The 27,477-nt window shown below is 33.7% G+C and overlaps 1 protein-coding gene across 2 annotated transcripts; it reads left to right on the top strand.

Moving 5' to 3' along the window:
• LOC118198005 (uncharacterized) lies at window positions 1-27,477 on the top strand. Of its 2 annotated transcripts, none has more exons than XM_085826984.1 (2): window positions 1-7,770; window positions 26,318-27,477. In XM_085826984.1, the coding sequence occupies exon 1, from the start codon at window positions 422-424 to the stop codon at window positions 2,141-2,143; it is 1,722 nt and encodes a 573-aa protein (XP_085683110.1). In that variant the 5' UTR covers window positions 1-421; the 3' UTR covers window positions 2,144-7,770; window positions 26,318-27,477. The 2 variants fall into 2 exon arrangements, 1 of the variants encoding a protein (XP_085683110.1); XR_004759686.2 differs by lacking the exon at window positions 1-7,770 and adding an exon at window positions 15,324-19,067.

Raw genomic sequence — 27,477 nt, 5'->3', positions numbered from 1 at the left:
CTCTAGAAACTGTAGTTATTGCGATTTTTCTAGTGGTAATAAAGTTTGTTTTCATTGAAACTGATTTTATTCTGTGGCTGATCGCAACACGTATAGATTTTTATGCTATTGTCTTTTTCAAAGCTATGATGTTAGTCTTTAATTAAAGACTACTTCATGCTGCATTGCCAAGTATTCAAAGCTAGAATAATTCGTGACCGTTTTCTTGTAATCTTGAATATTAATCGTTTGATTTGTGAGCACCGCTTCGGTGCTTTGAGTTAGCCAAATTACCCGTTACTCCGTAGGTTTGCATCAAGTCAAATAATAAATCATTTGGAAGAGTAATGTTTTAAAAGAGTACATGCATGCCTTTGCAGGAGAAAAACCTCATGTATGTGAGATATGTAAATAAATATTTTTTCAAAAGCCTTCTTTAAATATGCATGTGCTTGTTCCTACAGGACACAGATGCGAAGTATGTCGGACGTCATTTAGAACTAAGGGTGGTTTAAAAACGCACATGCTTATTCACTCAGGAGACAAGCCTTATGTATGCGAAGTATGTTCGACGTCATTTAGAACTAAGAGTGGTTTAAAAACGCACATGCTTATTCACTCAATGGACAAGCCTTATGTATGCGAAGTATGTTCGGCGTCATTTAGAACTAAGAGTGGCTTAAAAACGCACATGCTTATTCATTCAGGAGACAAGCCTTATGTGTGTGAAGTATGTAGGAAGCCATTTAGTCAGAAGATTACTCTAATTCAACATGCGCGTATTCACACAGGAGAGCAATGTCATGTGTGTAATGTGTGTAAGAAGTCATTTAGGAAAAAGGGTTTTTTAAAACGGCATATGCTTAATCACACAGGAGAGAAGCCATATGTGTGTGAAGTATGCACAAAGTCATTTAGTTGGAAGGTTAATTTAAATGCGCATATGCGTATTCACACAGGACAGAAGCCATATGTGTGTGAAGTGTGCACAAAGTCATTTAGTTTCAAAGGTAGTTTAAATGTGCATAGGCGTATTCACACAGGAGAGAATCCATATGTATGTGAATTATGTATGAGGTCATTTAGAACTAATGATAGTTTAAAAGGGCATATCCTTATTCATACAGGAGAGCATCCACATGTGTGTGATGTATGTATGAAGGCATTTAGAACTAAGGTTGGTTTAAATGGGCATATGCTTATTCACACAGGAGAGAATCCATATGTGTGTGAAATATGTATGAAGTCATTTAGAAGTAAGGTTGGTTTCAATGGGCATATGCTTACTCACACAGGAGAGAAGCCATATGTGTGTGAAGTATGTACAAAGTCATTTAGACGAAAGGGTACTTTATATAGACATATGTGTGTTCACACAAAAGAAAATACTTATGTATGTGAAATATGTAATAAGACAGTTAGTGATAAGAGCAAATTAGTCCGGCATATGCTTCTTCACACAGGACAGAAACTTCATGTGTGTGAAATTTGTAAGAAGTCATTTATTCGAAAGGATAAATTAAATGAGCATATGCTTGTTCACACTGAAGATAAACCTTATGTGTGTGAAGTATGTAATAATTCCTTTAAACGTAAGAGTAATTTAAAGGAGCATATGAGTAAGCACAGAATAGAGAAAGCTTATGTGTGTAAAATATGTAAGAAGGCATTTAGTCGAACTTCTAATTTGAAGGAACATATGCGTATTCATACAGGAGAGAAACCTCATACCTGTGAAATATGTTTCAAGTCATTTAGACAAAAGGTTAAATTAAATGGGCATATGCTTGTTCACACTGAAGATAAACCTTATGTGTGTGAAGTATGTAATAATTCCTTTAAACGTAAGAGTAATTTAAAGGAGCATATGGATAAGCACAGACTAGAGAAAGCTTATGTGTGTAAAATATGTAAGAAGGCATTTAGTGGAACTTCTGCTTTGAAGGAACATATGCGTATTCATACAGGAGAGAAACCTTATACATGTGAAATATGCTTCAAGTTATTTAGACAAAAGGTTTCTTTAAAACAGCATATTCTTATTCACACAGGAGATAAACCTCATACGTGTGAAGTATGCTTCAAGTCATTTAGACAAAAAGTTTCTTTAAAACGGCATGTTCTTATTCACACAGGAGATGGTTTAGTCAAAACTGCATTTTGAAGTAACATATGCTTTTTCACACGTGAGAGAAACTGTGTGTGAAGTATGTACGATGTCATTTGACAGGAGTATGTACTTAGACAGGAGAAGTTACATACTTTACACCTTATGTATGTGAAGTATGTAAGAAGTCATTGAATCAAAAATAGAGTTTAAACTGCCATGTACTTATCTACATAGGACAGAAATGGGAACAGCTTTAGTATTGGTCCTTTTGGCGACAAACTTCGGTCCCCAAGGTATACCCGGCTTTGAAGATCGGGAAAAAATGGCAGATTGTCAACAAAACCCGATCTAGACTAAATAACAATCCTAAAAAATAAGCTCTTGATCAGAATAAACAGTGTCTCTAATTTTCAACATTTCTAGTACTATGATAAATTCTTGAAGCACTACCGTAAATCAATTTATGGCAGTGATTATGTTATGAGTAATGAAATTTACAAAAGGTTAATATTTTAAATTACAAAATATAATATTAATATATTAAGCATTAATATTTTAAGTAGTTAGTTAATAGTTATATTATAATATATTAGTACTTAGCTAATATTTTTAATTTACAAAAGGTTAATTTTTATGTTATAAATAATGAAATTTACAAAAGGTTAATAAATGCATTTCAAACTAGTATGTTACTTTAGTTTCTTAGATTCTGTTATTAAAAGAAAATTTAAAAAAAATATTTCAAAGTGAAAGAAATCAAATTAAATTATAATGAGCAAGTTTTGTACCAGTGTTAGAAATACTTTTTATGATTAAATTTTGTAAATAGTAAAAATATTAAGAAGTGTGTATTTTTTAATCACTCAATTTATTACAAGTAATTTATGGTTATAATTTAAAAGCTAAAATTAAATTATCATAATGAGTAAATTTTGTACCAATGGTAATAATACAATAATCATAAATGATGACTTCTGTGAAAAATTCGAACAGTCATAGGAATCCACTAGTGGTGGAGTGATAAGCCACTGAACAGTGGTAGTTCAAGGTTGGCTATATGGGAGTTTTTGTGGTTTTCCGTGCATGTAATGTGAATCTGAGCCAGTTTATCTTAAAAAGTACTTTATGAAGGCATACTTCTGCTGCTAGCCAGCATATATATTTATTTTCTATTCATAATTCTCTCTTATTTTCTTAATTCTAAATCTTACTTCTGAAGTGAAGAAGTATTGCATCTATAGGTCGAAAGATATGGTCAATATGTTTGCAAAATCCTGTTCAGTTGTGGACAGCAATTAAATAAAATAAATAATTTGTATATGATGTAAACAAAAATGCATTACACTATTTCATGCAGTGAATAATTAATCAGGGAATAAAGTACAATGTAACGTTGTTTTATTTTGTAACCAGAGTTATTTTATGCTTGGGATCTTTACTGTCAATTTCCCCACCAGAATCCAAATGAAGTTTTTAGTTTGTAAACCATGGGGTTTTCATCCGCAGAGAACTCGTTGGCGTCGTTGCATTTATACTCGCCAAGCTCACGGTTCATCGATGATGAGCCGAGCCATAAATGCAATTTTTACTGCATGTAAGTTCAAGTTAGCAGACAAAACAATATATTAAGCATATGGTAGTAAAAATTCGCAGATAATAAGCATGTAGATGTAAAACTAACCAGTTAAACGTGATATACAAAAATAAATTTGTATTAAATTCAAGTTAGCACAGAAAAGAATATATTGAGCATAGGACAATATATAAGCATTTATAGCGGAAATAAAAATTCATTTAAAAAATATAAATTAGTATTAATATACTGAAATTAACCCGTAAAACGTGATATACGAAAAAAATTTGTCTTAAATTCCAGTTAACACAGAAAATAATATATTCCTTACACCAGCAGTGGTTTGTTAATTTTGATGACCATGGTGATGCATCAAACTATTCCGTCATCTAGATAATCAATAATATTTTTTAATTCAATTTAATCATCTATTTATGTCACACCTGCCATTCTCCGAAAGGTTATTGTTGGAAAAGCATTAACAATATATTGTTAAAATTTTACTCCATAAAAATTGATTTATTCTCATAATTTTAGATGACAATAGCCAATAATAAAAATAAAAGCATTACTTAATTATTTAAAATGCACATGCACATTTTTGCGTCCTACAAAAACAAATTATTTTAGAGGTTAGAAACCTCATGGTTCTTAGAGCTGTTAATAAGAACACAAATTAGCATTCACCCCTCCCGCCATATTTTCATCCTTTCACCCCGAACCAATAACCGACATCTATCTACGAAAATATTTCTATCTGTTTGTTGTTAAAAAATTCAGAAAAAATAATAATAAATAAGAGAAGAATAATATGAATCTGCAAATGCGAACAACGACAGTGATAATTCAACAAAATGAACACAAGAGGAATGGTTGCAAACTTCGAACAAGCGAATAAGATAAATCCGCTGGGTTACCAGATTTGAGCTGTTATCGCCAAAGTTGACGATGTTTACATTTACCGGGTTCTCTGCGGAAGTGCTTCCAAACCATGTTTTGCCTTTCGAGGCCACGTTACTAGGTTGCTAGATAAGATTTGTAGTCTTCAGTCTTGCATTATAATTGCTAATAGTTGAATTCCATGTCGGTTAAGTTTTGAACCGACTTTGCATTAAATTGATTTGTGTAGCCTTTGGCCACAAATTTATTTGAATTTAAATTTTACATTTGAACTTAATTGTTATCATAAGTTGTCTTGCCACAAGTGGTTGACTGAGTCGTAAGCACAAACTTTGCCATCTGTTCTGTACATCTAAACTTTATACAGGCAAAAGTCTTTAATCCGGATGTCCATAATCCAGAATGATCTATAATCTGGACTTTAAAGCTACAAACTTTCTTGCACGTGCGTAAACACATTATGCGTTTCATAAACTCATTATGCGCTTACGCATGCGCATAATACATTTACGCATGCACACGTTGAAAGAAATGTTTAATAAAGTAAACAAATAAATATTAAGCTTTTTTTTTTATAAATTTTGATACCCTTTAGATCATAATTGCTCTTTATTTCAGAAGTTATGGTTTCATATTTTTAATTTTATAATTTCTGCATGCCATCTTACCAGATTTAAATTGATGATCTATAATCCGGAATCACTGAAGTCCCGACAAGTCCGGATTAAAGACTTTTGACTGTAATAGAATAAGAGTATATCTTAACTTAATAAGAATATATCTAAACTTTATAATAATAACATTTAAAGACATTGAAATCAGTATCTAAGTGCTTGCCATGTAATCGAATTTTTATATATAAATTGTACTCTTACTTTTATTATAGAGTTTTTATAACAAAAAATTCAGATTTCTGTTAGATAAAATGTTTAAGTAATGTAGATAATTTGCATAAAATTTAAAATGAAAAGTATACTGTTATGTCAACATACTGTTAATAAAAGTAATAATACTCAGTGAAGGTTATTCATATACAGCTATTAGGTTGTGAAATTTACAAAATTTGAGAACTTAAAAGCAATATTATATTTTTTATAGTCAGACAAATTATAAAAATGTATAAAATCAATAATGAAACCTGATTTTGGTTCTGATTTGAACCTATGATGCAATTACACATCCCTATAGTTCTAATATGAGGCAAAAAAGGCTAATATGAGACCATGGTAATTTTGATCTCCTTAGCAAAGGAAACACGAAGAGTTTACCTGATGCTACTGAAAATGTGTTTTTTTCTTGGGGAGGTGGAGTTTATATATGAAAAAATGTCAAGACTCGTGTGATGTAATATAAAAAGCATCAGTTTTAACTATGAAATTTTGGCTTTTTTAAAAATATTTTAAATGTTGTGCTTTCCTAACACAAAAGTAACTTCAAGAAAAACATGCAATTTATCCCTCCTGCCATCAATGCTCTGATACCTACGAAACTTGTTAAAGTTATGTGGACAAAAATGGCGGCATGTTTTTTCAGCTCAGTATTTACGGTTACCAAGGTTATAATTTTTCATTTATCGCTTCAAGATGTCGCCCAAAAGAACTAATGCTAAAGCTGCACCCAGAAATGTGTGTCAAATATGCTATCAGTCATTAAGAGGGAAGAGTAATTAAACAAACATATTCATATGAGAACAGGGAAGAAACCTTTTAAGTTATGCAGAAAGTTTTTATTCTAAAAGGTGATTTAAATATGTATTCACAGAGAACAAAAAATCTAATGATTTATGTATGTAAAAGTCATTTTTTAAGTTATTAAAGTATGTATCGATAGAAAAGAGAAATCTCATGAGTAAGGTAAGCAGAATTTGGATTCAAGAAGCATTTGAAGAAACATGATTATCTACATCATAGACAAGCCTTTTGAAAAAAAGGTTAGGTTAATAACAATTTTTAATTATCGATGCCTTAGAGACTTGTCCTTTTGAGTGAAGAAACCCCATTATGTAAAAAGAAGGCTAGTTCAGTCGTACCAGTTAGAGGCAGTAAAATTCTTAGAATTTAGAGAGGTTCTCAGTGGCTAAAATTAAGGATTTGCGGGCATTATATCGGATGGTATAAAGCAGACTGTTGTTTTTGTGTGAGGTATATCATCAGTTGATCAAAACAAATAACAAATCATTTATTTGTTTCTGCAAGAGAAGAAATTTCCAAGATATATCTCAGTATGAAGAAGAAGTCAATTTAAAGAAATAATTATTTGAAGTAGCAGTTGGTTATTCATCCAGTTTTCACTTGAACTCAGACTTTATGGTTTTTCCATCTCCTGTAGCATAATAATGTTTCACCTTTATCTCTAACTTATTTGTGAGTTGAATCCTTTGTACTGTATTGCACTTTACATATCGTTTCATAAACAGTATAAAGGTATGGAATATACTGTTTTATGATGTCCTCTTTAGCACTTAAAGCTGAAATTTTTTGTGTTCTAATTGAAAATGTACCTCCTTCATAGTTGTGTTTTGAATATTGAGAATGCCTTGAAATGATATATCACCAAGTCAGTGTTATGCACGCACTGTTATAAAATTATTTCGAACTCTGCTGCCAACACCATAGTAGCAATAATCAGCTCCTATTAGCATCAAGTAAACTAGAGGTTCTTGAGCAAATAAAGTTTTTCATAAGTTTATACAAATAACTGTGAGGTCATTTTTACTTACATTCACTGTCTACTCGTAAGTGGTCAGTCTTTATATCTGTCACTTGCCAATATGCACTATGGGGATCATATGCTTGTTGTCACTTTGAAATGCTTCTAGTAATGAAATTCTAAAGCATGGCTAAAAGTTTCACCTTTATTTCTAACTTATTTGTGTTCTGTGTAAACTTGACTCTCTCTGAGTTTGATACAGATATTAATCACAGCTGTATGATTAGTTTTGAAATGTCTTAATTCTGTGTGTTATAAAATAATGTATTACTAACTCATTTATAGTGAATAAATACTGAAGACCAGAGCTGCTTTACCAAACAAGTGCTGCAGTCAGTGCTTAACATTCACCAAAACAATACAAGATTAAATCTTCCAGTTTTCTAAAAAAGAAATGAGATGTTCTTCATATTTTCAGTCAGATCTTGGGTTTATGAAGTACAGCAACTGCATGTGTATAAAGTAGGTTGAAAGACATTTGGGGAATATTTCCATGCAGGTAAGAAAGCTATATATACTCTAGCGAAGAGCCGGGTATCCGATATGAGCCTAGATATTTATTTAAACTATTCAGAAAAAAAAAAAAAAAATTCAGATATATTTTTACTGATATATTTAGTTAATGTTCCTCATACATTGGTAAAAGAAAATGTTTTAACTTGCATCGATGCACATTTTGTAAGTAGAAGACTTAATAAGCATACCAAAAATATTATAAATGTAGAAATAAGAATAAGAAAGATCCTGTTCAGGAATTAGATCTAACATATTTTCATGTCTCGTAACTAAGCGAGATTATTATAAAATTTTATTTCATGGAGTTTATTAAAGTAACATTTCTGTATTTCAGTCTGTTTATTTTATTTAGTAAATCTTCATTTTAGAAAAATTGTAACCAAAGTGCTCTGTTATGTGGGTGTAGCCATCTCAATAGAATAGGGTTGGTGCCCTAAGAACTGATGCAGTTATACAGTCAAAAGTCGTTAATCCGGACTCGTCGGGACTTTGGCGATTCTGGATTATCGATTTTTCCGGATTATAGATCATCAGTTTAAATCTCGTAAGATGGCATGCAGAAATTCTAAAATTAAAAATATGAAACCGTAATTTATGAAATAAAGAACAATTATGATCTAAAGGGTATCAAAATTTACCAAAAAAAAAAAAAAAAAAAGCTTAATATTTATTTGTTTACTTTATTAAACATTTCTTTCAATGTAAGTTGTTTAAGTTGCTTCGTTTTATGTGATAATACTTTCTCTTTAATTCTATAAACAGACATAATTTCTTGTTCAGTTACAAAGTCTCGTAATTGCTGTGCCGAGAATACCGACTAACGTGTCAGTCGAAATTTTTTCGTTTTCACTAACCTCTCTGTCACCTTCTTCATGTCTTTATCCATTTTTTGCAGCAATTCCACTTTTTGTTTGATGGACATCAAAACGTACTTTCGTTTTGTAGATCCTTTGGGAGCTCCAGCATCGGAAATTCTATTTGACATAATCGAAAGTTCCTGTTTACTTTTATAAAATTGCTTTTACAGTCTGAAAAAAGTAATAAGCCGGATCCAGTTAGAAGATTAAGAAACAACGCAATCATCAACATTAACTGAATTAGATAATTTTAGCTCATACCGTCCGTTATACATTAAACGCGCACGCGAAAACGTATTCTGCACTTGCGCATACGCATGTGCGCAGTTGTAAAGGTCTTACGCACATGTGTAAATGCCTATGCGCATGTGTCAACGCGGCACATGCGCAGAAAGTTTTTAGCCTTTGAGGTTCGGATTATAGATCATTCCGGATTATGGGAGTTCGAATTAACGACTTTTGACTGTACTGTTCTTGTGCATATTACAGCATCTTCATAGGTATAGGTAATAATTATGGGACAAATATATTATGTTAAGGCCAATAATGTTTATAAAATTACTAAATATATTACATACTTAATAATAATAAAATTATGTGATATAATTACAGATATATTTAGTTAATGTATTTATAACCGTTACCTTACAGACATATTAAATGTGTATTTTGGTTTTTCTTATTAAGAGTTTTAACCTTTATTAAAGGAATTTTAAAAGGCATAATAAAGGAAGCAGCAAATAACAAAAATAAAATAAACGTGGCGAAAGTACTTCTGATATTTTACTTTCATATCTGATGTACCCACCCACATACATATAAAGGAATGTTAAATCATCTTACATTGGTTTCATAATACAGTCAAAAGTCTTTAATCCGGAATGATCTATAATCTGGACCTCAAAGCTGCAAACTTTCTGCGCATGCACGTAATACCTTTAAGCATGCGCGTTTATTGTATAACGGATGGCATAAGCTAAGATAAAATTATCTAATTATCTATTTCAGTTAATGTTGCAGATTGCGTTGTTCCTTAATCTTCTAATTGGATCCGGCTCATTATTTTTTGCAGACTGTTAGAGCAATTTTATAAAAGTAAGCTTGAACTTTCGATTACGTCAAAAAGAATTTCTGATTCTGGAGCTGCCAAAGGATCTACAAAGCGAAAGCGTGTTTCGATGTCCACCAAACAAAAAGTGGAATTCCTGCAAAAAAATGGATAAAGGCATATCCTTTGTTTCCCTAACCATTCCGAAATCTGTTTATCAATTTCACGCTGCTCTGCGAGGACGGGACGTCGTGGCGCGCAATGAACTGGAAGTTGATCTGTCAGCACAATCCTTATCTTCAGGCCAGATGTTTTTATTTTATTCGGCTTATAATTCCTTACTAAATGTAGTATTTCATATTGATGTACTCCATCTTTGATATGATTTAAATCAAATTCCTCGTCATTATAAATATCACAAATACACATCAAATAGTTTTCTAGTTGCAATTTTCTAATTTCGACTATGCGTAATGTATGCTTTACGCGTGCGCGCGTTGAAAGAAATGTTTAATAAAGTAAACAAATAAATATTAAGCTTTTTTTTGTAAATTTTGATATCCTTTGGATCATAATTGCTCTTTATTTCATAAATTATGTTTTCATATTTTTAATTTTATAATTTCTGCATGTCATCTTACCAGATTTAAACTGATGATCTATAATCCGAAAAAACCGATAATACGGAATCTCCGAAGTCTGGATTAAAGACTTTTGACTGTAATACAAAATGAAAATGTTACAAATTTTATGCATATGTAAGAAATTTTAGTGAAATTGTATGTAAAATTGGAGTATTTTTTTAATAAAGTTTAATATAAAAATCTAAAGAAGTAAAGCTCTCCTGGAAAGGTAAGCATAGTGGGGCAAGTTTATTTAACATTGAGTAAATGGTTATCTCACTAAATTGGTGAGATATCACCAACTTTGGCGAGATGTCTCCAAACTTGGTGACATGTAGGTATGGTTTGCTGTATAACTGTAATGGATATTGTAACTGAATATCTGTAACTGATCCTCTGTGTAACTAGCCATATCTGGCCTTCATATGCCTTCCAGTAATTTTGAGAAGCGGAAGTTGCTAGACATATTTAGGTGGCTAGGAGAAAACTATATAAGGCCAAAGAGGGTATTAGTTTCTCAGTGGTTATTACAGATCTGAATTAGAAGTATCGAGATTATTCATGAGAGTTTCTCCTTTTAGATGCGCTCTGCATTGTGCTGTCTTTAACATTCTTAATAGTTCGAAGTGTAATTGCTGATGGCACTCTGTGATACTGTGAAAAGCTGTACGATTATTTTTATGGAAAATTCCAGAACTGTCAAGTTTTTCTCTATCGCTGATTCTGTCCGCATTCACTCTCGTACAAACATGTACATGTGCAACAGTATTTGTAATTATTAACTTACAAACATTAAGGTGACTAGACGTCCCGATTTAGGCTGGTCAGTCCGAATTTCAGACTTCATGTCCCGAGGTCTCTCGCTTGTCCCGCCGGGACGCCTGTTTGTTCCTCTTTTCTGCAAAAGAGACTCTTAACGTCAATTAACTCCAATTGGGAGCCATGGCGCATTGGTGACGGCTCACTAAAGCTCTGCTTTTGATAAAGTTATGATGTCATCACTCAGAAATGCGGCCGTCGACAGCATTGGTGGCTAAGGCAAAGAAACAGCATGCGCGAAATATCTGTCGACAAAGCTCCCAGTCTGCATCGAAGTTCGAAGGTTACATTTACAAAGAGTCCAGAAAATTAATATTGTTTTAAATTACTTTTAACGTTATAGGAAACGAAAATATTTTTTTGTGCAAGTAAATTAATAAATGGATTAGTTATCGCTTTGTCAAAGAACGTTTCTTCTGAACACCGTAATACCGCTGCGGTGTTTGAAGCGGACATTCTGCACATAGAAGCACAGACTGTAACAGCATTGGAAGTATCTTCTGAACTGGATAATTTAATACATAATTGCACTGAGAGAAACTCAAAAATCTTTTTGCCAAATGAAGTACATATGCTGATTACCCAATTAGAAGAGGAAAGATTGGCAAGAAAAAAATGACATTATAAGAACCATTGTAAATTTTTATGACAACTGTGCTGGATATCTGAAAGAGAGGGTTGAGCAATTCGAAGATCGGAATGCATTTAGTTGGGTTGCGTTAAAGGAGCCACCCTCGTGGAAAAAGTAAAAGAGAGCATGCAACTTTTTGGGTGAAAGATTCCGAAGGTTGACAGTTACGAATTATTTCACGAAGTAAGCTACATTAGGTGATTTACTTCACCACAAAAGATTGTAGATTGGAATTGTAAGAAAACTGGTCTCGACTGTCGATGGGTTGAAATTTTTCGCCATTTCAAGGATAAAAATGTGCCATGTTCACAAATCCAGAAAACTGTGGATTTTTTGTTGTGTCTTCCAGAAACAAACCCCGCCAGTGAAAGAGTTTTCTCATCTATGAATATCATATGGACAACTGAAAAGACACGGTTAAAACTGGAAACACTACAAACAATGTTAATGGTGAAGTGCAATTTTTTTTGACAGTTCCTGTGATAAAGTCCATGAAAGACTTCTACAAGAGCCAAAACTTCTTATAAGCATTCATTCGTCAATGAAATGCATCTATGGAGCACCTACCCAGGATGATCCTTCTAGGTCAGCGGCTGATCAGGAAGGCCTATCGTTGGCGTCGAATTAATACATTTGCGGCGTCATGTGCTAGATGGACACATTCAGGTCAGGTCGTAACATTGAACTTCAAGTATCGTACTAATGAAAGTACATTACTTGACCAGATCTAATCCATTTAAGGCTAGTAACGTATATAGGAAGTTACAAACTTTTTTTTTCCGACTTTTTTTTTTTTTTCGTTCACTCTTACTCTTACTGAAAGCTCGTCTGAGTTGTCTCAGTCCAGATCCCAAAGTCTGTGATTGATCATTTAATAATTAATTCAGTCTGAGATATGGATAAATTCTATTTTTTCTTTCAATGATAGAGTCTATTTAACACAAACGCTAATTCGCAAATGATAGGTAATTCTTTACAGGACAATGTGACTTCACTAAAAATTTTGCACTCCATATTTTCACCTTCAGAGACTCCCACGCTTTTCCCAGCACCCAAATTTGCATCCCTGCATTCCGCTTTGCTCTCTGGAATATCCAGTCACCTTACAAACATGTTAAATGTGTATTTCAATATTTCTGTTTTTTTTATATAAGTGTTTTAACCTTTATTGAAGCAATTTTAAAAGGCATAGTAAAGGAAACAACGAATAACACAAAGAAAATAATATTACCAAATTTTATCTTCGTATTTTACTTTCATTTCTGACATACACATACATTAAAAGGAATATTAAAATACAGTCAAAAGTCTTTAATCCGGACTCGTCTGGATTTCGGCGATTCCGAATTATCGATTTTTCCGGATTATAGATCATCAGTTTAAATCTGGTAAGATGGCATGCAGAAATTATAAAATTAAAAATATGAAACCGTAATTTATAAAATAATGAGCAATTATGATCTAAAGGGTATCAAAATTTACCAAAAGAGAAGCCTAATATTTATTTGTTTACTTTATTAAACATTTCTTTTAACGTGCAGATGCGTAAAGCATACCTTACGCATAGCCGAAATTAGAAAATTGCAACCAGAAAACTATTTGATTTGTATTTGTGATATTTATAATGACGAGGAATTTGATTTAAATCATATCAAAGACGAAGTACATCGAAATTAAATACTACATTTAGTAAGAAATTATAAGCCGAATAAAATAAAAACATCTGCCCTGAAGATAACGATAGTGTTGACAAATCAACTTCCAGTTCATTGCGCGCCGCGACGTCCCGCCCCCGCGCAGAGCAGCGTGAAATTGATAAACAGATTTCGGAACGGTTAGATAAACAAAGAATATGCCTTTATCCATTTTTTGTAGCAATTCGTTTTTTTGTTTGATGGAGATCGAAACATACTTTCGTTTTCTAGATCCTTTGGGAGCTCCAGCATCGGAAATTCTATTTGACATAATCGAAAGTTCAAACTTACTTTAGAAAATTGCTCTTGCAGTCTGCAAAAAATAATAAGCCGGATCCAATTCGAAGATTAAGGAACAACGCAATCATCAACATTAACTGAAATAGATAATTAAATAATTTTAGCTTATACCGTCCGTTATACGTTAAACGCGAAAACGTATTCTGCATTTGCGCAGACGCATATGCGCAGTCGTAAATGTCTTGGGCGCACAAGTAAAACACCTATGCTCATGCGTCAATGCGGCGCATGCGCAGAAAGATTTTAGCTTTGAGGTCCGGATTATGGGTGTCCGAATTAACGACTTTTGACTGTACTTTTGAAATCTATCTTACTTTGGTTTCATAATAATACACGAAAAAATCTATATTTTTATTATATATAACTACATAATTAAAGATATTGAATTAAACATATGAAAGTTGTATGTGTTCCATTTCTCTTAATCATAAAACTAAATTGCAAATAAACTTGGGAAAGAAAAAAGAGCAAACATTTTCCGCCCTATCATTTTGGTTCAGAAATTACTATATTCCTAACTTCTAATTTTGTTGGCTGTAAACTTTATCATCTGATATTTCTTTCATATAATGAACTTCTGCAGTCTTCTCAAAGCACTTGCAGACATTCACATTCAAAGATATTATTCAGCAATGTAGCTGCTATGTGCAAAAGTACATTGCCCTTGTAACTTTCCCCTTTTCTGAAAAACACTTGGTCACCCACCCTAAAAGAAGGGACAGAGGACCCTCTTCTCGCCTCAGCTGGCAGAGGGGAGTGGACTTCCCCCCCCTGGTTACAGGTGGGAGAAAAGAAGAGATTGAGATGTGAAACAGAAAAGAGCGGACGCTGGCTTTGCGCACTCTACTGTAATGAAAATGTATTTGAAAGTTTCTTTTTTAAATGTAATCTCTACATAGTTGTATATATAAGTAAATATTTAGCCTAGAACAGGTCTTGTTTATTTGGCGGAGACACAGCTATGGTACAACTGGTGGCAGCAGCGATGAGATTTTAAAAGGCTCACTAGTCAAACGAAGAAGTGATGCTTGGATTCAACACAGTTGAGATGAATCATCCTGATTCAATGAAGTTTTGACACCACCCTCATGATTCTGTGCAGTTTAAAAATCAGCTCAAGTTCTGATGTTGATCTACATAAGTTGATGGTACCAAAATCATCCTGATTTTCACGTCGTATGAATCATCCTGATTCCAATTTCTTCGTTTGATCTAAGTGATATTTTAGAGAACCGCCATGGTTCTGCACAACGAGTTTTCTTCATCAAAATCATTCTGATTTTTGTGTTGTAATCATACCAATTCCAGTTTCTTCGGTTGATCTAATTGGTAATTTAGAGAACCGCCACAGTTCTCCACAATAAGTTTTCTTCATCAAAAATTATCCTGATTTTTAGGTTATAATGTTAAAGTTCCATGTTGTGAAGGAAGAGTCAGCACGTTCTACAGAAGTTGATCACATAAACCGTGTGTGTGTGGGAATCTTGTGATTCCGAAGATCGTATAGAATAGATATAGTGTCAGTGAATCTTCATCTAACAAGTCATCAAATGGGGTAAGTACCTTGATTTTTATATTAAGGCAGTGACTTATCCTAAGTAGTTAATTTTGTTAAAGGTTGATACATTGTCTTCCTTGCTATGCATTTTAGCTCGTATGTATGTGTATGTTATGGTGTTAGTTCATAATGATTTCTCACAGCAATTTGCATATTTGTTGAAATAATAAAGTAGAAATTCAGTAGCATGGAAAATACTAAAATTCTCTTAACTGTTGTTATTCGTTGGTCCTGTTTTAACAATTTTGAATGGAAAATCCAACAAAAATTAACTATGTTTGGAATTAATGTATATTGGTTTTATTGTTATTTAACAGTATAAGAATTATTGACGATTTTATATTGGTTTTTTTTAATGTATAAGAAAACACATCAGCACTACTGTAGTTGTGAAAACTGAGATTTACTAAATTAAGTGCAGTTGAAATTTATTCAATTGGATTATTACTGATGGTGGGTTTATTGTGTACTAATTGTTATTGAAGTTGTGATTGAATTACTTACTGTTTTTATTAGTATGTACTCAGGTAAAAACTTACTAAAACTTAATTCATTAATTCTGTAAATGTAGTCATAGTGTGTATTAGATTTTAATAATATTAGGAATTTCAAGTGTTTTGAATATTGTAGTACTGAGTAAACTGAATTCTTGTTATGTTAAGATTCAAATCATTTACGATGTTTGTAAAATCACTGTGCATTAATGGTTACTATTAATAATGATAATCTCAGTAGCATTGTATTTTTGATTAGTGTGTGATAATTCTAAGTAGAGAAATTGAGTGTGGCACAAAGCTGAAAGACTTTGGTTAAAATGGCTTTCTTGGAAAATGAATAAAAGATTGACTTATACAACCTAGCAATAGAATTAGGGAAGAGGCTACAATGAGTCTAAAGATGGTGGAGCTAAAATCTCTGATTCAAAAAAATGCAGCGTATGACGAAGAGTTTGTTAAGGGTGTTTTCGAGGGAATAGTAAATGACAGGTTGGAGGAGGAGAGACTTCGAGAAAAAGAGAGAGAGGATTGCTGGGCTAGGGAGATAAGACAATTTGAGTTAGAACGGCTAAGGATCGAGGCAATGGGTAGATCGTCGCCTGTGCTATCGGAAAATTCAAAGTCGAGTAATAAGCAGTTTCATCGTGAGATACAAAAAATTATTCAAAAATTTGATTCGGATAGTGGGAATATTAGTTTGTATCTAACAATGTTTGAGAGACAAGCGAAGAGGTTTAGTATCGAGGAGAGCGACTGGGTAGCTTATTTGTTAGCACTATTGCCCATGGAAATCATACAACTTATATCTAAAGAACCTGAAGAAAAGGCTTGTGATTAAATATATGTAAAGGCTTTGCTCTTAAAAAGATTCAAATTGAGCCCCGAAAAATTCTGTCTTAAATTCATTTAGCATCAACGAAAATCAGATGAAACTTGGATTTAAGTTTTGCTCTCAGAAATTATTTAGATGGATGGTTAAGCGGTCTGGAGATAAACGATTTCGAGAAACTAAAGGATTTGATGGTTACCGATCAAATGAAACATCAAGTTGGCAGCGAAGTCAAGGAGCATCTCTTGGACGACTGATTAAAAGTTACTTCGGCAGCTAAGTTGGCAGATGTGTTAGATAACTACGAAGATGTCAGAGGAATTCGAAAAAAATCAGCCCACCCTGGGTATCAAGACCAAAGGAAGAATGATAGGAATTTAACTGATCCTAAAGATAAAAAGTGGGATGACGAGAAAAAAAAAAAAATTTCGTCTCGGGCAGAACAAATGAAGACCAGCCGAAACAAAGCATTTGAAAAAAGAAAGGCTTCTAAGTATTTCAAATGCAGCTCAGAAAATCACCTTAGGCCCCAATGTCCAAAACTCATCAAGGATAAATCACCAGCCAAGGTAAACAACATATACCGATATAAAAGCGCAGAGGAATTGTTGTCTCCGTTTATCACAGACACATGAGTAAATGGTCATTCTATTAAAGTAAATTAGACCGGAGCTCTGGTGTCAGCTTAGAAGATCGGTTGGAACCTTGGCATGTAGATCAATTACAAGATTTACTAAAGAGATTTTCTTAGAATTTCTCCAAAGAGCCGGGAATAATGGAATTAGTAGTGCACAACATTGAATTAATAAGTGACAAACCAGTTAGATCTAGACCCTATAAAGTATCTCTAAGGCAAACGGAAATTTTGAAAATGGAGATTCAGAGGATGCTAGATTTGCGCGTAATCGAGCTAGGGGAATCGGACTACCCTTTGCCTATGATTCTAGTGGAGGCGCCCGGGAAGTGTATAGATTACCGCCGCCTAAATGAAGTAATACGCACTGAGTTCTTCCCCCTGCCAAATATAGAGGAAAGAGTGGAGCTTGTTTCTTCTGCGAGGTATGTAACTATTCTAGATTTGGCAAAAAGATGCTGGCAAATTCCTCTAAGTCCAGGGGCCCAAAGATTGGCCGCTTTCATCATGACATTTGGGTTGAAAAACGCTCACTACTTTTTCAGTAAGTTGATGGCTGAGTTATTAAAAGGGTGTGAAGGCTTTGTTGTCCCGTATTTGGACGATGTAGCTATTTTTTTCCAATACTTGGGAAGATCATATGAAGCATTTAAATTGTGTTTTGGGAAAAATAACTGCGGCAAATTTGACCATTAAGTCGTCAAAATGTCGTTGTGCTCAAAACCATGTAACGTATCTGGGACAAATCATAGGACAGGGAATCAGACGACCAGCTGTGGCAAAAGTTAAAGCAGTTGCTGATTATCCCACTCCGAAAACAGAAACTGAAATAAGGGTGTTTTTAGGTTTGGCAGGTTATTACAGCAGGTATATTTCCATGTTTTTATTTATAGCTTCTTCACTCACGAATGCATTAGAGAGGAAAGTAAAGAAGGGGGAAATTCTTTGAACAAAGGAATGCGAAGATGCATTTATTCAGTTGAAGGAAAAATTAAAGAAGGAACCAGTGCTACACGCACCAGATTTTAATAGAGAATTTATGGTGCAAACTGATGCTTCCGATTTAGGGATGGGAGTAGTATTAACACAAATGGATGAGAACAACACCGAACATCCCATCTTGTACTTAAGCAAGAAGTTTTCAGTGATGGAAGCTAAGTACAGCACAACTGAAAAAGAATGCGCATGTATAGTTTTTGCTGTAAAAAACTGCATTATTATTTGGACGGTCCAAAATTTACTGTAATTACTGACCACAACCCCTTAGTTTGGTTAAAAACTAATGCAGGCTCTAATCCCAGGCTAATGCGGTGGGCTTTAGCCCTGCAGCCGTATAATTTCCAAGTTATTCATTGAGCTGGGAAGAGTCATAAATATGCTGACAGTCTAAGCAGGTCTGCCACTTAAAAAAATATGCTTGTATTTATCTCTGAATTCTTTTGTGAATTTTATGTATTTGAATTGTGTCACTGGTCTTGATGTAATATTACGGTACTTCCATGTTATGTTTTCTTTTGCATGTGTGTAACTAACTCTTTATCTCAAATATACTTAAACACTTTGATGAGCAAAATGTTTCTTCGAAGGGGGAAGGAGCAGTAACATTCCCCTTCTCTGAAGAACACTTGGTCGCCCACCCTAAAAGAAGGGACAGAGGACCCTTTTCTCGCCTCGGCTGGAAGAGGGGAGTGGACTTTCCCCCCTGGTTGCAGGTGGGAGAAAAGAGGAGATTGAGATGTGAAACAGAAAAGAGCGGACGCTGACTTTGCACGCTCTACTGTAATGAAAATGTATTTGAAAGTTTTTCTAAAATGTAATCTCTACATAGTTGTATATATAAGTAAATATTTAGCCTAGAACAGGTCTTGTTTATTTCGCGGAGATACAACTATGGTACATCCTCCTAAAGTTAAGGAACAGCTTGTTTTTTTGTGTCTAATTTGAGAATGAAGCAACATAGAATCAAGAAATTTACAGGACATGATCGCTAAACAGTTCCCCAATGAATGCAACACAGAACGTTTCTAAAGTTCAACACAAACATAAATTACAACAAAAACTTGCTTGCTTGGCAGAGGAATCCAGTCTTCGAGAAACAGTATATCACAGTTTTTTCAGGGAAAATGGGATGGTAACATTACAAAAATGGGTTCTTATAAAGAATATATCCACTTCTAGCTGCAATACATTGGCAGTAGTGACATTCTATGCTGTCGATTAACTTGTCGGTCAGTTAAATGGAAAGCAATGACTAGATTGAGCAGGCCATTCCTTCTGCTTCATACTGTGACCCTCAAGATATTCTTCAGCAACCTGAGCTCGGTGCGGTCTCGCATTGTCCTCCATCAGAAGAAATCCAGGACCAATAGCAGACTTACTGGTCAAGGATCTCATCTCGATATCTCACAACAGTCAAAGTTCATCCATGGAACACATGCAGGTCTTTGTGAGCACCAAGAGAGATCCTAACCCAAACCATTATTCCACAACCTCTGTAACTATGTATTTCCGCAATGTGGGATTGATTGTATCTGGTGCGTTGTTTCCTTCAGATCAGCTGACAACCTGAATCACTCTCCAATGGGAACCTGGACTCGTCTGTGAAGAGGACAGATGCCCATTGTTGACTGGTCTAGGAGACATGTTCTCTTCCCCAACATAAATGGATCAAGGGGACACAAACAACTGGCTGTCTTGCATAGAGACCTGTATTGTGCAGGCATGTATGCACTTTAGTAGCTGAGATTCCACTAAATGATCTCCAATGAGGCCTGAGGCACAGTAATGTTACTCCTCCTCTGGGCCGAAAGAGCAGTCTCCCTCAAGTGTTGTAACTCTAGGTCTGCCTGGAACATGTCTTCTAGACACAGAACTCAAACTGATTCTTCTGAAACTGAAGTATTCAAACTGATTCCATAATGAGTGGACCACACTAGGAGATAAAAATACTAAATATATTACTTTAATAATAAAAAAATTATGCAATATAATTACAGATATATTGTATTTAATTAATGTATTTATAATCATTATCTTACAGGCATATTAAATGTGTATTTCCATTTTTTTGTTTTTTACATTAACAGTTTTAATCTTTTTACGGATATATAGTATCTAATTAACCTATTTATGCCTAGTGCTCCATATACACTGGTGTGCAAAACTTAAGGATGAAGTCAAAAAATTAGCATATCAGCTGAACGAAGAGGCAGAGCGGACAGAAAGACCAATCAGGAGATTAAGTAAGGTGATGTACGGTAGCACATGCGCAGATATGCAGGTAGACGTAATAGGGGAGTTTCTGAGTAGTATAAAGCATGATGTCGGTGTAAGATCAGTATTTCTGGCAAAGAGATTGCACGCCGTATAGCAGTTAAAATCACACCGAGTTGCTGCCTCAGCGAGAAATGACGAATAATCAATCTGTTAGACGACATCTGGATGCTTTTACCCGAGGTCGAATCATTGGGAAGTTGGAAGAAGGCCGCAGAGTGACAAGTGTGGCTGCAGAGTTCGGAATTGCTCACAGCATCGTTTCACGACTTTGGAGACAATATCAAACTACAGGAACAGCTATCCGGGGGTTTAGTAACAGCTATCCGGGGGTTTAGTAGTGGTCGTCTACGAGGAACCACACCCGCAGATGACCGGTATATTGCCTAACAGGCCAGAAGGAACAGGCGGCAGACAGCGGGAGAAATCGCTAGACACACGACACAGGCGACTGGACGACCGATATCGCATTTTACCGTGGCCAGAAGACTGCACGGTGGTGATCTGTTTGCACAACGCCCTGTACGGTGTGTACCTCTAACGCCTGCCCATCGGAGAAGGCGTTCTCTGTGGTGCCGGGAACACTGGAATTGGAGAGACAATGAATGGGGACAAGTACTCTTTACAGATGAGAGCAGATTCAGTCTGAGTAGCGATTCTCATCGCATACTCATCTGGAGAGAGCGGGGAAACTGCAATCATCCCTCGAACATCATTGAAAGGGACAGGTATGGAGGTGGTGGTGTTTTCGTTTGGGGAGGCATCATGCTTGGTAGTCGTACAGACCTTCACATCTTCGATGCAAGTTCAGTCAACGGGACCCGTTATTGTAACGAGATTCTTCTTCCATATGTGTGTCTTTTTAGAGGCGCTGTGGGTCCGCAGTTCCTTTTCATGGACGACAATGCACCATGTCATCGCACAGTAGCTGCCAAACAGCTCTTAGAGAGTGAGGATATTGAACGTATGGATTGGCCGGCACGATCTCCGGATCTCAATCCCATCGAGCATGTATGGGATTTTCTAAGCAGACGCTTGGCAGCTGGTACCTTACCACCAGTGACGATTCCGGAGCTTCGATTGGTGCTGCAAGGCGAATGGGCAGCAATGCCTCAACAACTCATTGACACCCTCATTCTCAGCATGGGCAGACGCTGTGGAACCTGCCTAGCAGTCAGGGAAGATCATATCCCCTATTAAAGACCAAATGTTTCTTGCTGGACACCTATCACAGGGATGTTTCGGCTTTCAGTTGCATTGCGCTCCATGCTACTTTTTCAATAAAGCTTCTTTTTATCCCTCTGATTTCTCTTTTAGTAAGTGTTGCTTACATTACTCATGTCCTTACGTACTGGGGATCTTACGGTATTAAATGTGTTGATTTGGAAAGCTTTTGTACAAAGTTATATTGAAAAAAACCGTCTCGTCCTTAATTTTTGCACACCAGTGTATGTATTTATAAACATCCATTTAAATGCCCGCCACTTCAGTGAATCAGGAAAACGACTTCTGGATATTATCCACGAATTTGTAATAACAACTGAAAATCAACACTCATGAACAAAAATTGCAATTTTTCCATTTTTTCTCCAACTCCTATATAAGCATTCATTTCTATAAAATAAAAGTGATAGCTATTGTTTTCGCATATATTTTCTTAAACTTCATTATTGTCATGCATATGAACTGTGAATTTAAACGTGACTGACATTTTTGTAATGGTGAGCATTAAAAAACATGTTTCTTAACTTTTGGAGGGCAGTATATATCAATTTTAGGGAAGAAGTTTTCTTTTGAAGCTTTTAAATTTGAAGTGTGTGGGAGTTGTGCTTTGGGAATAGACATGAAATGTCAATACCAACATTTCATTTCTTTGTTCAGAAGTTCTGGAGATGTTAAATCGTTTTTATATGTTATACTCAATTCGTTTACAGCAAGAAAGAAGAAAAAACGACAAGTAGAGATGCTGTATACACATTTTTAAAACAAATTTCATTGTATTTACAGAAATATTTTACCTAAATTGTATTTAAAATTTTACATTTGATTACTCACTATCTTTCTACACCATAATTTCCATGGCAATAAATCTTTTTTTAAGTAGCGGAAAAGGTATTTTATCCCATTCCTCTTGAAAAGCTTTTTTAAAGTCCAAAAGTGCAAAAATCCGTGGATGATACATCAGGAGATTTAATATTGATATGAGTGAAGGATATGGCATTGATACACATTGCTTATTCCATTTTTCCAGGAAATTAACAGTGGATTTTAACATGAGGCTGTTTGCTTTATCTTCATGCAATTCTAGTGATTGAGGCCTTTGTGGTTAGAGAAGATATTTTTGAAAATTGGATATGAAATATGTTCCTGATAATGTGTAGAGTTGACCTTAACATTTTTCTGCACTCTGTTTAATTTTTACTTGTTATTATTATATCAAAAGCAATTGCAAATCCTTTTGAAAAACTTTCTTTAGATTCTTTGAGCCTAGTTCTGAGATTTTTTTCTTCTTTTTGATAATAATAAATGGATTTCTTTTTATTGCAGTCGTTTAAATATACCGAAAGTGTGACAACATTTTTCCATTTTTGTCTAAACTATTGTTTCTCATTGAGAACTCTGCAATGCATTCTGCTTTTGCTGATATGTCAAGGAGAAAGGCGATGCACATTATTTCTTCATGTTTTTACAATTCAAATTGGCTTTAATCTCTTTGTTTACAGTTGACACTGAGCATTTTAAGGATTATGCAACTGTCCTTTGACTTTAAAGATTTTCTTTTAACATTTGTACATTTGAAACATTTGATTATTTCCTTGGATATGTACTTTGAACAATTTTTCTCCTTCAAACCAAATTTTGACAATATTGTGTATCGTTGCCTTAGATACCAAAAAATCATGGCTTTCGCAGCATTTTTTAATAACTAAATATGAATAACTTTCTTCAGAAAAAAATACAAACATAGCGTTCCATCCATTGCTTCTTTAAACCTGCCATTTTGCATGAAAACAAAGTTTTTGAATAGCAGACACTAATTTACACTTTCAAAAATGTAGTTGCAGTAAAAAAAAAAAAAAACTTTGCAAGCAGGCGATTTTTTTATATAGCAAAGCAAAATCATCTAAAAAATTTATGAATAGCCTCTATATAACATACCTCTATATAACATACAGTAAGGCAAAGCTGCAACCTTTTGTTTATTGTAGATTTTAACCAAGATTATTAATTTTGAGAGTGAACAGGTACAACAAGAAAAATTCTGCAGAGTTTCTTTTCGATGAAATACTCTGGTCATTAGCAATATTTGTCTCTTCTCTTGCCTTTTTTCAAATACTGTACCTAATGTTTATGATGTAGTAAGTATTAAAAAAATAGCTCATTTAGAATCCTTATGAGTTTTCACAAGTTTCTGACAATTTTCCTAAAATTATTATCACAAATGATGTAGTTATTGTTAAAAAGATAGATAATTTAGAAGCCTATTTAATATGCAAAATTTATGAGTTTCCGCAAATTGTGGATTCTTTGACATTCTGAATTTAGCTACTAGGTTTTTCTGCGCTACATAGTTTTAAGAACTTCAGAAAGTCTCTTTCATACACTTTTAAAAATATTTCACTATATTATAAAATATGAAACTATACTGTACTTTGTATTCCAAAGTATAAAACTATATTTATTTATTATAAAATGTAGAAAACTATAGTATGAGGCATTATCCCTTTGCAGCTCTATAAATTTGGAAACGTTGGTACATTATTAGCAAATTTTAATTTAGTCGTTCATTTATGCTCGTCTGCCCTTTGAAAAAAAAAATTGTATTAAGAGATTTTGTCTAACTACACAACATAGAACCAAGAACTCTATATATGATAGCATCTCTAAATGGCTTAGTTAAATAAAACTAAGATTACTGCAAATGAAACAGACATTTAGAATACAATCGATAACTGCAAATAATTAATAAATGAGTAAATTTACCTTTAATTTAAATTATCAGTTTAAACAAATACACAATTGCACATTGTACAAGAACTTTTAATGACATGAAATGTTTCTTATTATAACAGTTGAAATTTCATAATATCTATAATTTTCAGATGAGGGGAAAAATTGCTTACTTGTTTCTAAACAAGAAATTCTTTCAGTTCTATTTGTAGAGACACCTTTGTTCTTAAAAGTGTAAAGAGTATGCAGCTACTTTTAGATGTTTACTGTATGTGTAATATGAAAAGAAGCTCTAAAATTAGGGAGAAAAGGGTGCAGTGTTAAGAGTACATATCGCCAAGAATTTAAAAGGAAATAATTATTATTTTAAAATTTTAGGGCATGAATCTAAAAACTATTGTTGTTGTTGCTGTCTTGTCCATATTACATGGAACAATGGTTGCCAGAGCCTACTCCGAAGAGAGAAGGTTCTGGGACTTCTATTTTCCTGTTGGAAAACCATCTGTCCGCTGCCCCAAGAGAGGGCGCTACCAGCTTTCTCCCTCTTCCTCTCTGGAGGAAAATTCGAACTGGTTACTCGGTTCGTGGCTGCCGTCGGTGAAGCACGCACTTACCTCTCTTTCCCTCCGTGATGTTATCGTAGCTGTAATATGACTTTCTTGATTTTACTCATGCGGACTTGCGAACTGAAAAATGCTCATCTTGTAACTACATGCAATGTGATTGTGTATAAGTGAATATATGTTAAAATATGTATAATCCTAGAATTAAATATAAATGTTAATATTACCGAGTCAGATTTTGTTAACATTCAATGTGCAATCAAAAATGGCATCCATTAACAACAGCCATAACATCATGCGTTTACGCATGGGCATAAAGTTTGTAGCTTTGAGGTCCGGATTATATAGATCATTCCAGATTATGGACGTCCGGATTACAGACTTCATACTGTACAGTGCAAATTGTTGTATGACGACAAGTTTTTGCAGTTGTTTGAAGTTTTCTTAAGCTAAAACAGATTAATGTGTACATAAGGTGAATAGCAGGAGAAAAAGAAGTAAGTGTCATTTTTATGGGTGTTTCTCCCATTAACAACTTTGTTTATTGGCTGCAATTTTATGTAATTCTTAGTCATTTTTAAAAATGGCTGTTACCTTTTGCATCCGAGATTGGTGTAAACTTGGTCGCAAATGATTGGTGGCTTTTCGGAAAGGTTGGACAAATAATCAGAAAGTAACAATATTTGCACATTAAAATCAAATCTAAATATTCTATAAGTACCCTTAAAACTACATTAGTTTGCATACTTTTCTTTGACTTATGCAGAGAAAATCTGAGCAGAAATGAATAACGTAACAAAGAGTTATAAAAAATTCATCTTAGATATTTATAAGGTGTTATAGAATTTAAAGAAATAAATTAAATTTTTAAAAAAAATATTGCATTACTTTAAAAAATATTGTTTTCATTTTACCACAGTCAATCAAATGGGGATATTTTAAATAGGTATTTCTAGGTAAATGGATGTAATACAATTAACACCAGCACAATTGACATTAATAATAAACACTCATATGAAAACTCACTTTTGTTTTAGTTTACCTTATATGTAATCATACTGAGTTTACTCTAATATAAATTCATGCTTTAAATTATTTACACTGTGTTATCAGTTATAATACCATTAATGTATTTTTTAATTGAGTGTTATTATTATAATTTATCAATGCGTAGTAGTTTAATTATTTGCTAGAATTTCTATATAGCTAGAAAGAAAATATGCATATAATCCATTAGAATGAATTTTTTTCAGCATGCGTCTGAAGGTTATGTTTAACCTACCCTACTCCTACTCTAAAGACTCGTTTGCATAATTCTGAGAAAGACACATGAAATTGATAGCTCCATTAATGTAAGCTGAATGTGGCTTTTCACTGGGAATTTGACCAAGCTGATGTAAACGGGAGAACTGAAAAACTTTTAATATATATGATTAAAAATTTGACCAGTCAAAGACTTCCAAGTATTTTGTTGATATTGCATGCTGAGAAACAAAAGACAAGATTCAATATAAAGTTTTAAATGTTACAAAAATGCTGCAAAATACTTTTTTGCGGGATGAAAAACAAGATTCTCCTTGTTATTGTAATTTCCTGCAAAAGTCGAGAGATTATATGTAAATTTAGCCTTTCAGTATTAGTGATGTTTATATATTAAGATATAAATTTATTCAGTCGTATGCGATGTCGTTTAATGTATATAATTATGTTAGGCAGAGAATGTGACTTTATCTTATGCATTATGTTTAATAAAAATGATAAAAAGATGTTGTAGTATATGAATTTAGGTATTTGATGCAAATGTTATTGAAATTCAAATTATTTTCAGTTTCAATTAAAATATTTATACAAATCTAAAAAATTTACATTTAATTAAATACAACAGTAGCAATATTTAAATGATATTCATTAGCCTTTCTTAAATATTGTTATTCAGCTGTTAATTTCTTTTTTTTATTTTTCTTCTTATTTTTACTCTATTTAGAAATCCATATCCTCTGTTTGCATCCAAATTCCTCTGTAATTTGACTAAATATCCTTAAACTGCATATTTATGTTGAAACTTCATAAATTTTACTCATAGTAGTGCAATATCTCACAGAGTTTTCTAATATATTTTGGTAAATTCTAATATATTTTGATAACTAAAAAGTTGCAGCTTTCAATAGTTAATTAAAAGTATGTTTATACCAATTTGAATACCTTCTAACTTTAATTGTGAGCTTCAGATCAAATTTATTTAACCATCTGGTCAGCAAATAAACAGGAAAGTATATATGCCTGCATTTTAAATTTAGTCATCTGTTGATTCAAAAAGTTCTGCAATATGTGACTTTTTTATTTAAACGGAATGCAAAATGATGCTCCAGGAAAGCATGTAAAGCTATGAAATAAACTGAAAGTTGTTATTGAA

This window comes from Stegodyphus dumicola, chromosome 11 (assembly GCF_044657685.1).
Source record: "Stegodyphus dumicola isolate Sdum_Otavi_A_Nest chromosome 11, ASM4465768v1".
NCBI lineage: Eukaryota > Metazoa > Arthropoda > Arachnida > Araneae > Eresidae > Stegodyphus > Stegodyphus dumicola.
The sequence above is the reverse complement of the archived record's forward strand: the minus strand, read 5'-3'. Positions and strand labels throughout refer to the sequence as shown.

What these genes read in the sequence shown, in the direction of transcription:
- LOC118198005 (XM_085826984.1), top strand. Translation starts at nt 422, where the DNA reads ATGCATGTGCTTGTTCCTACAGGACACAGATGCGAAGTATGTCGGACG.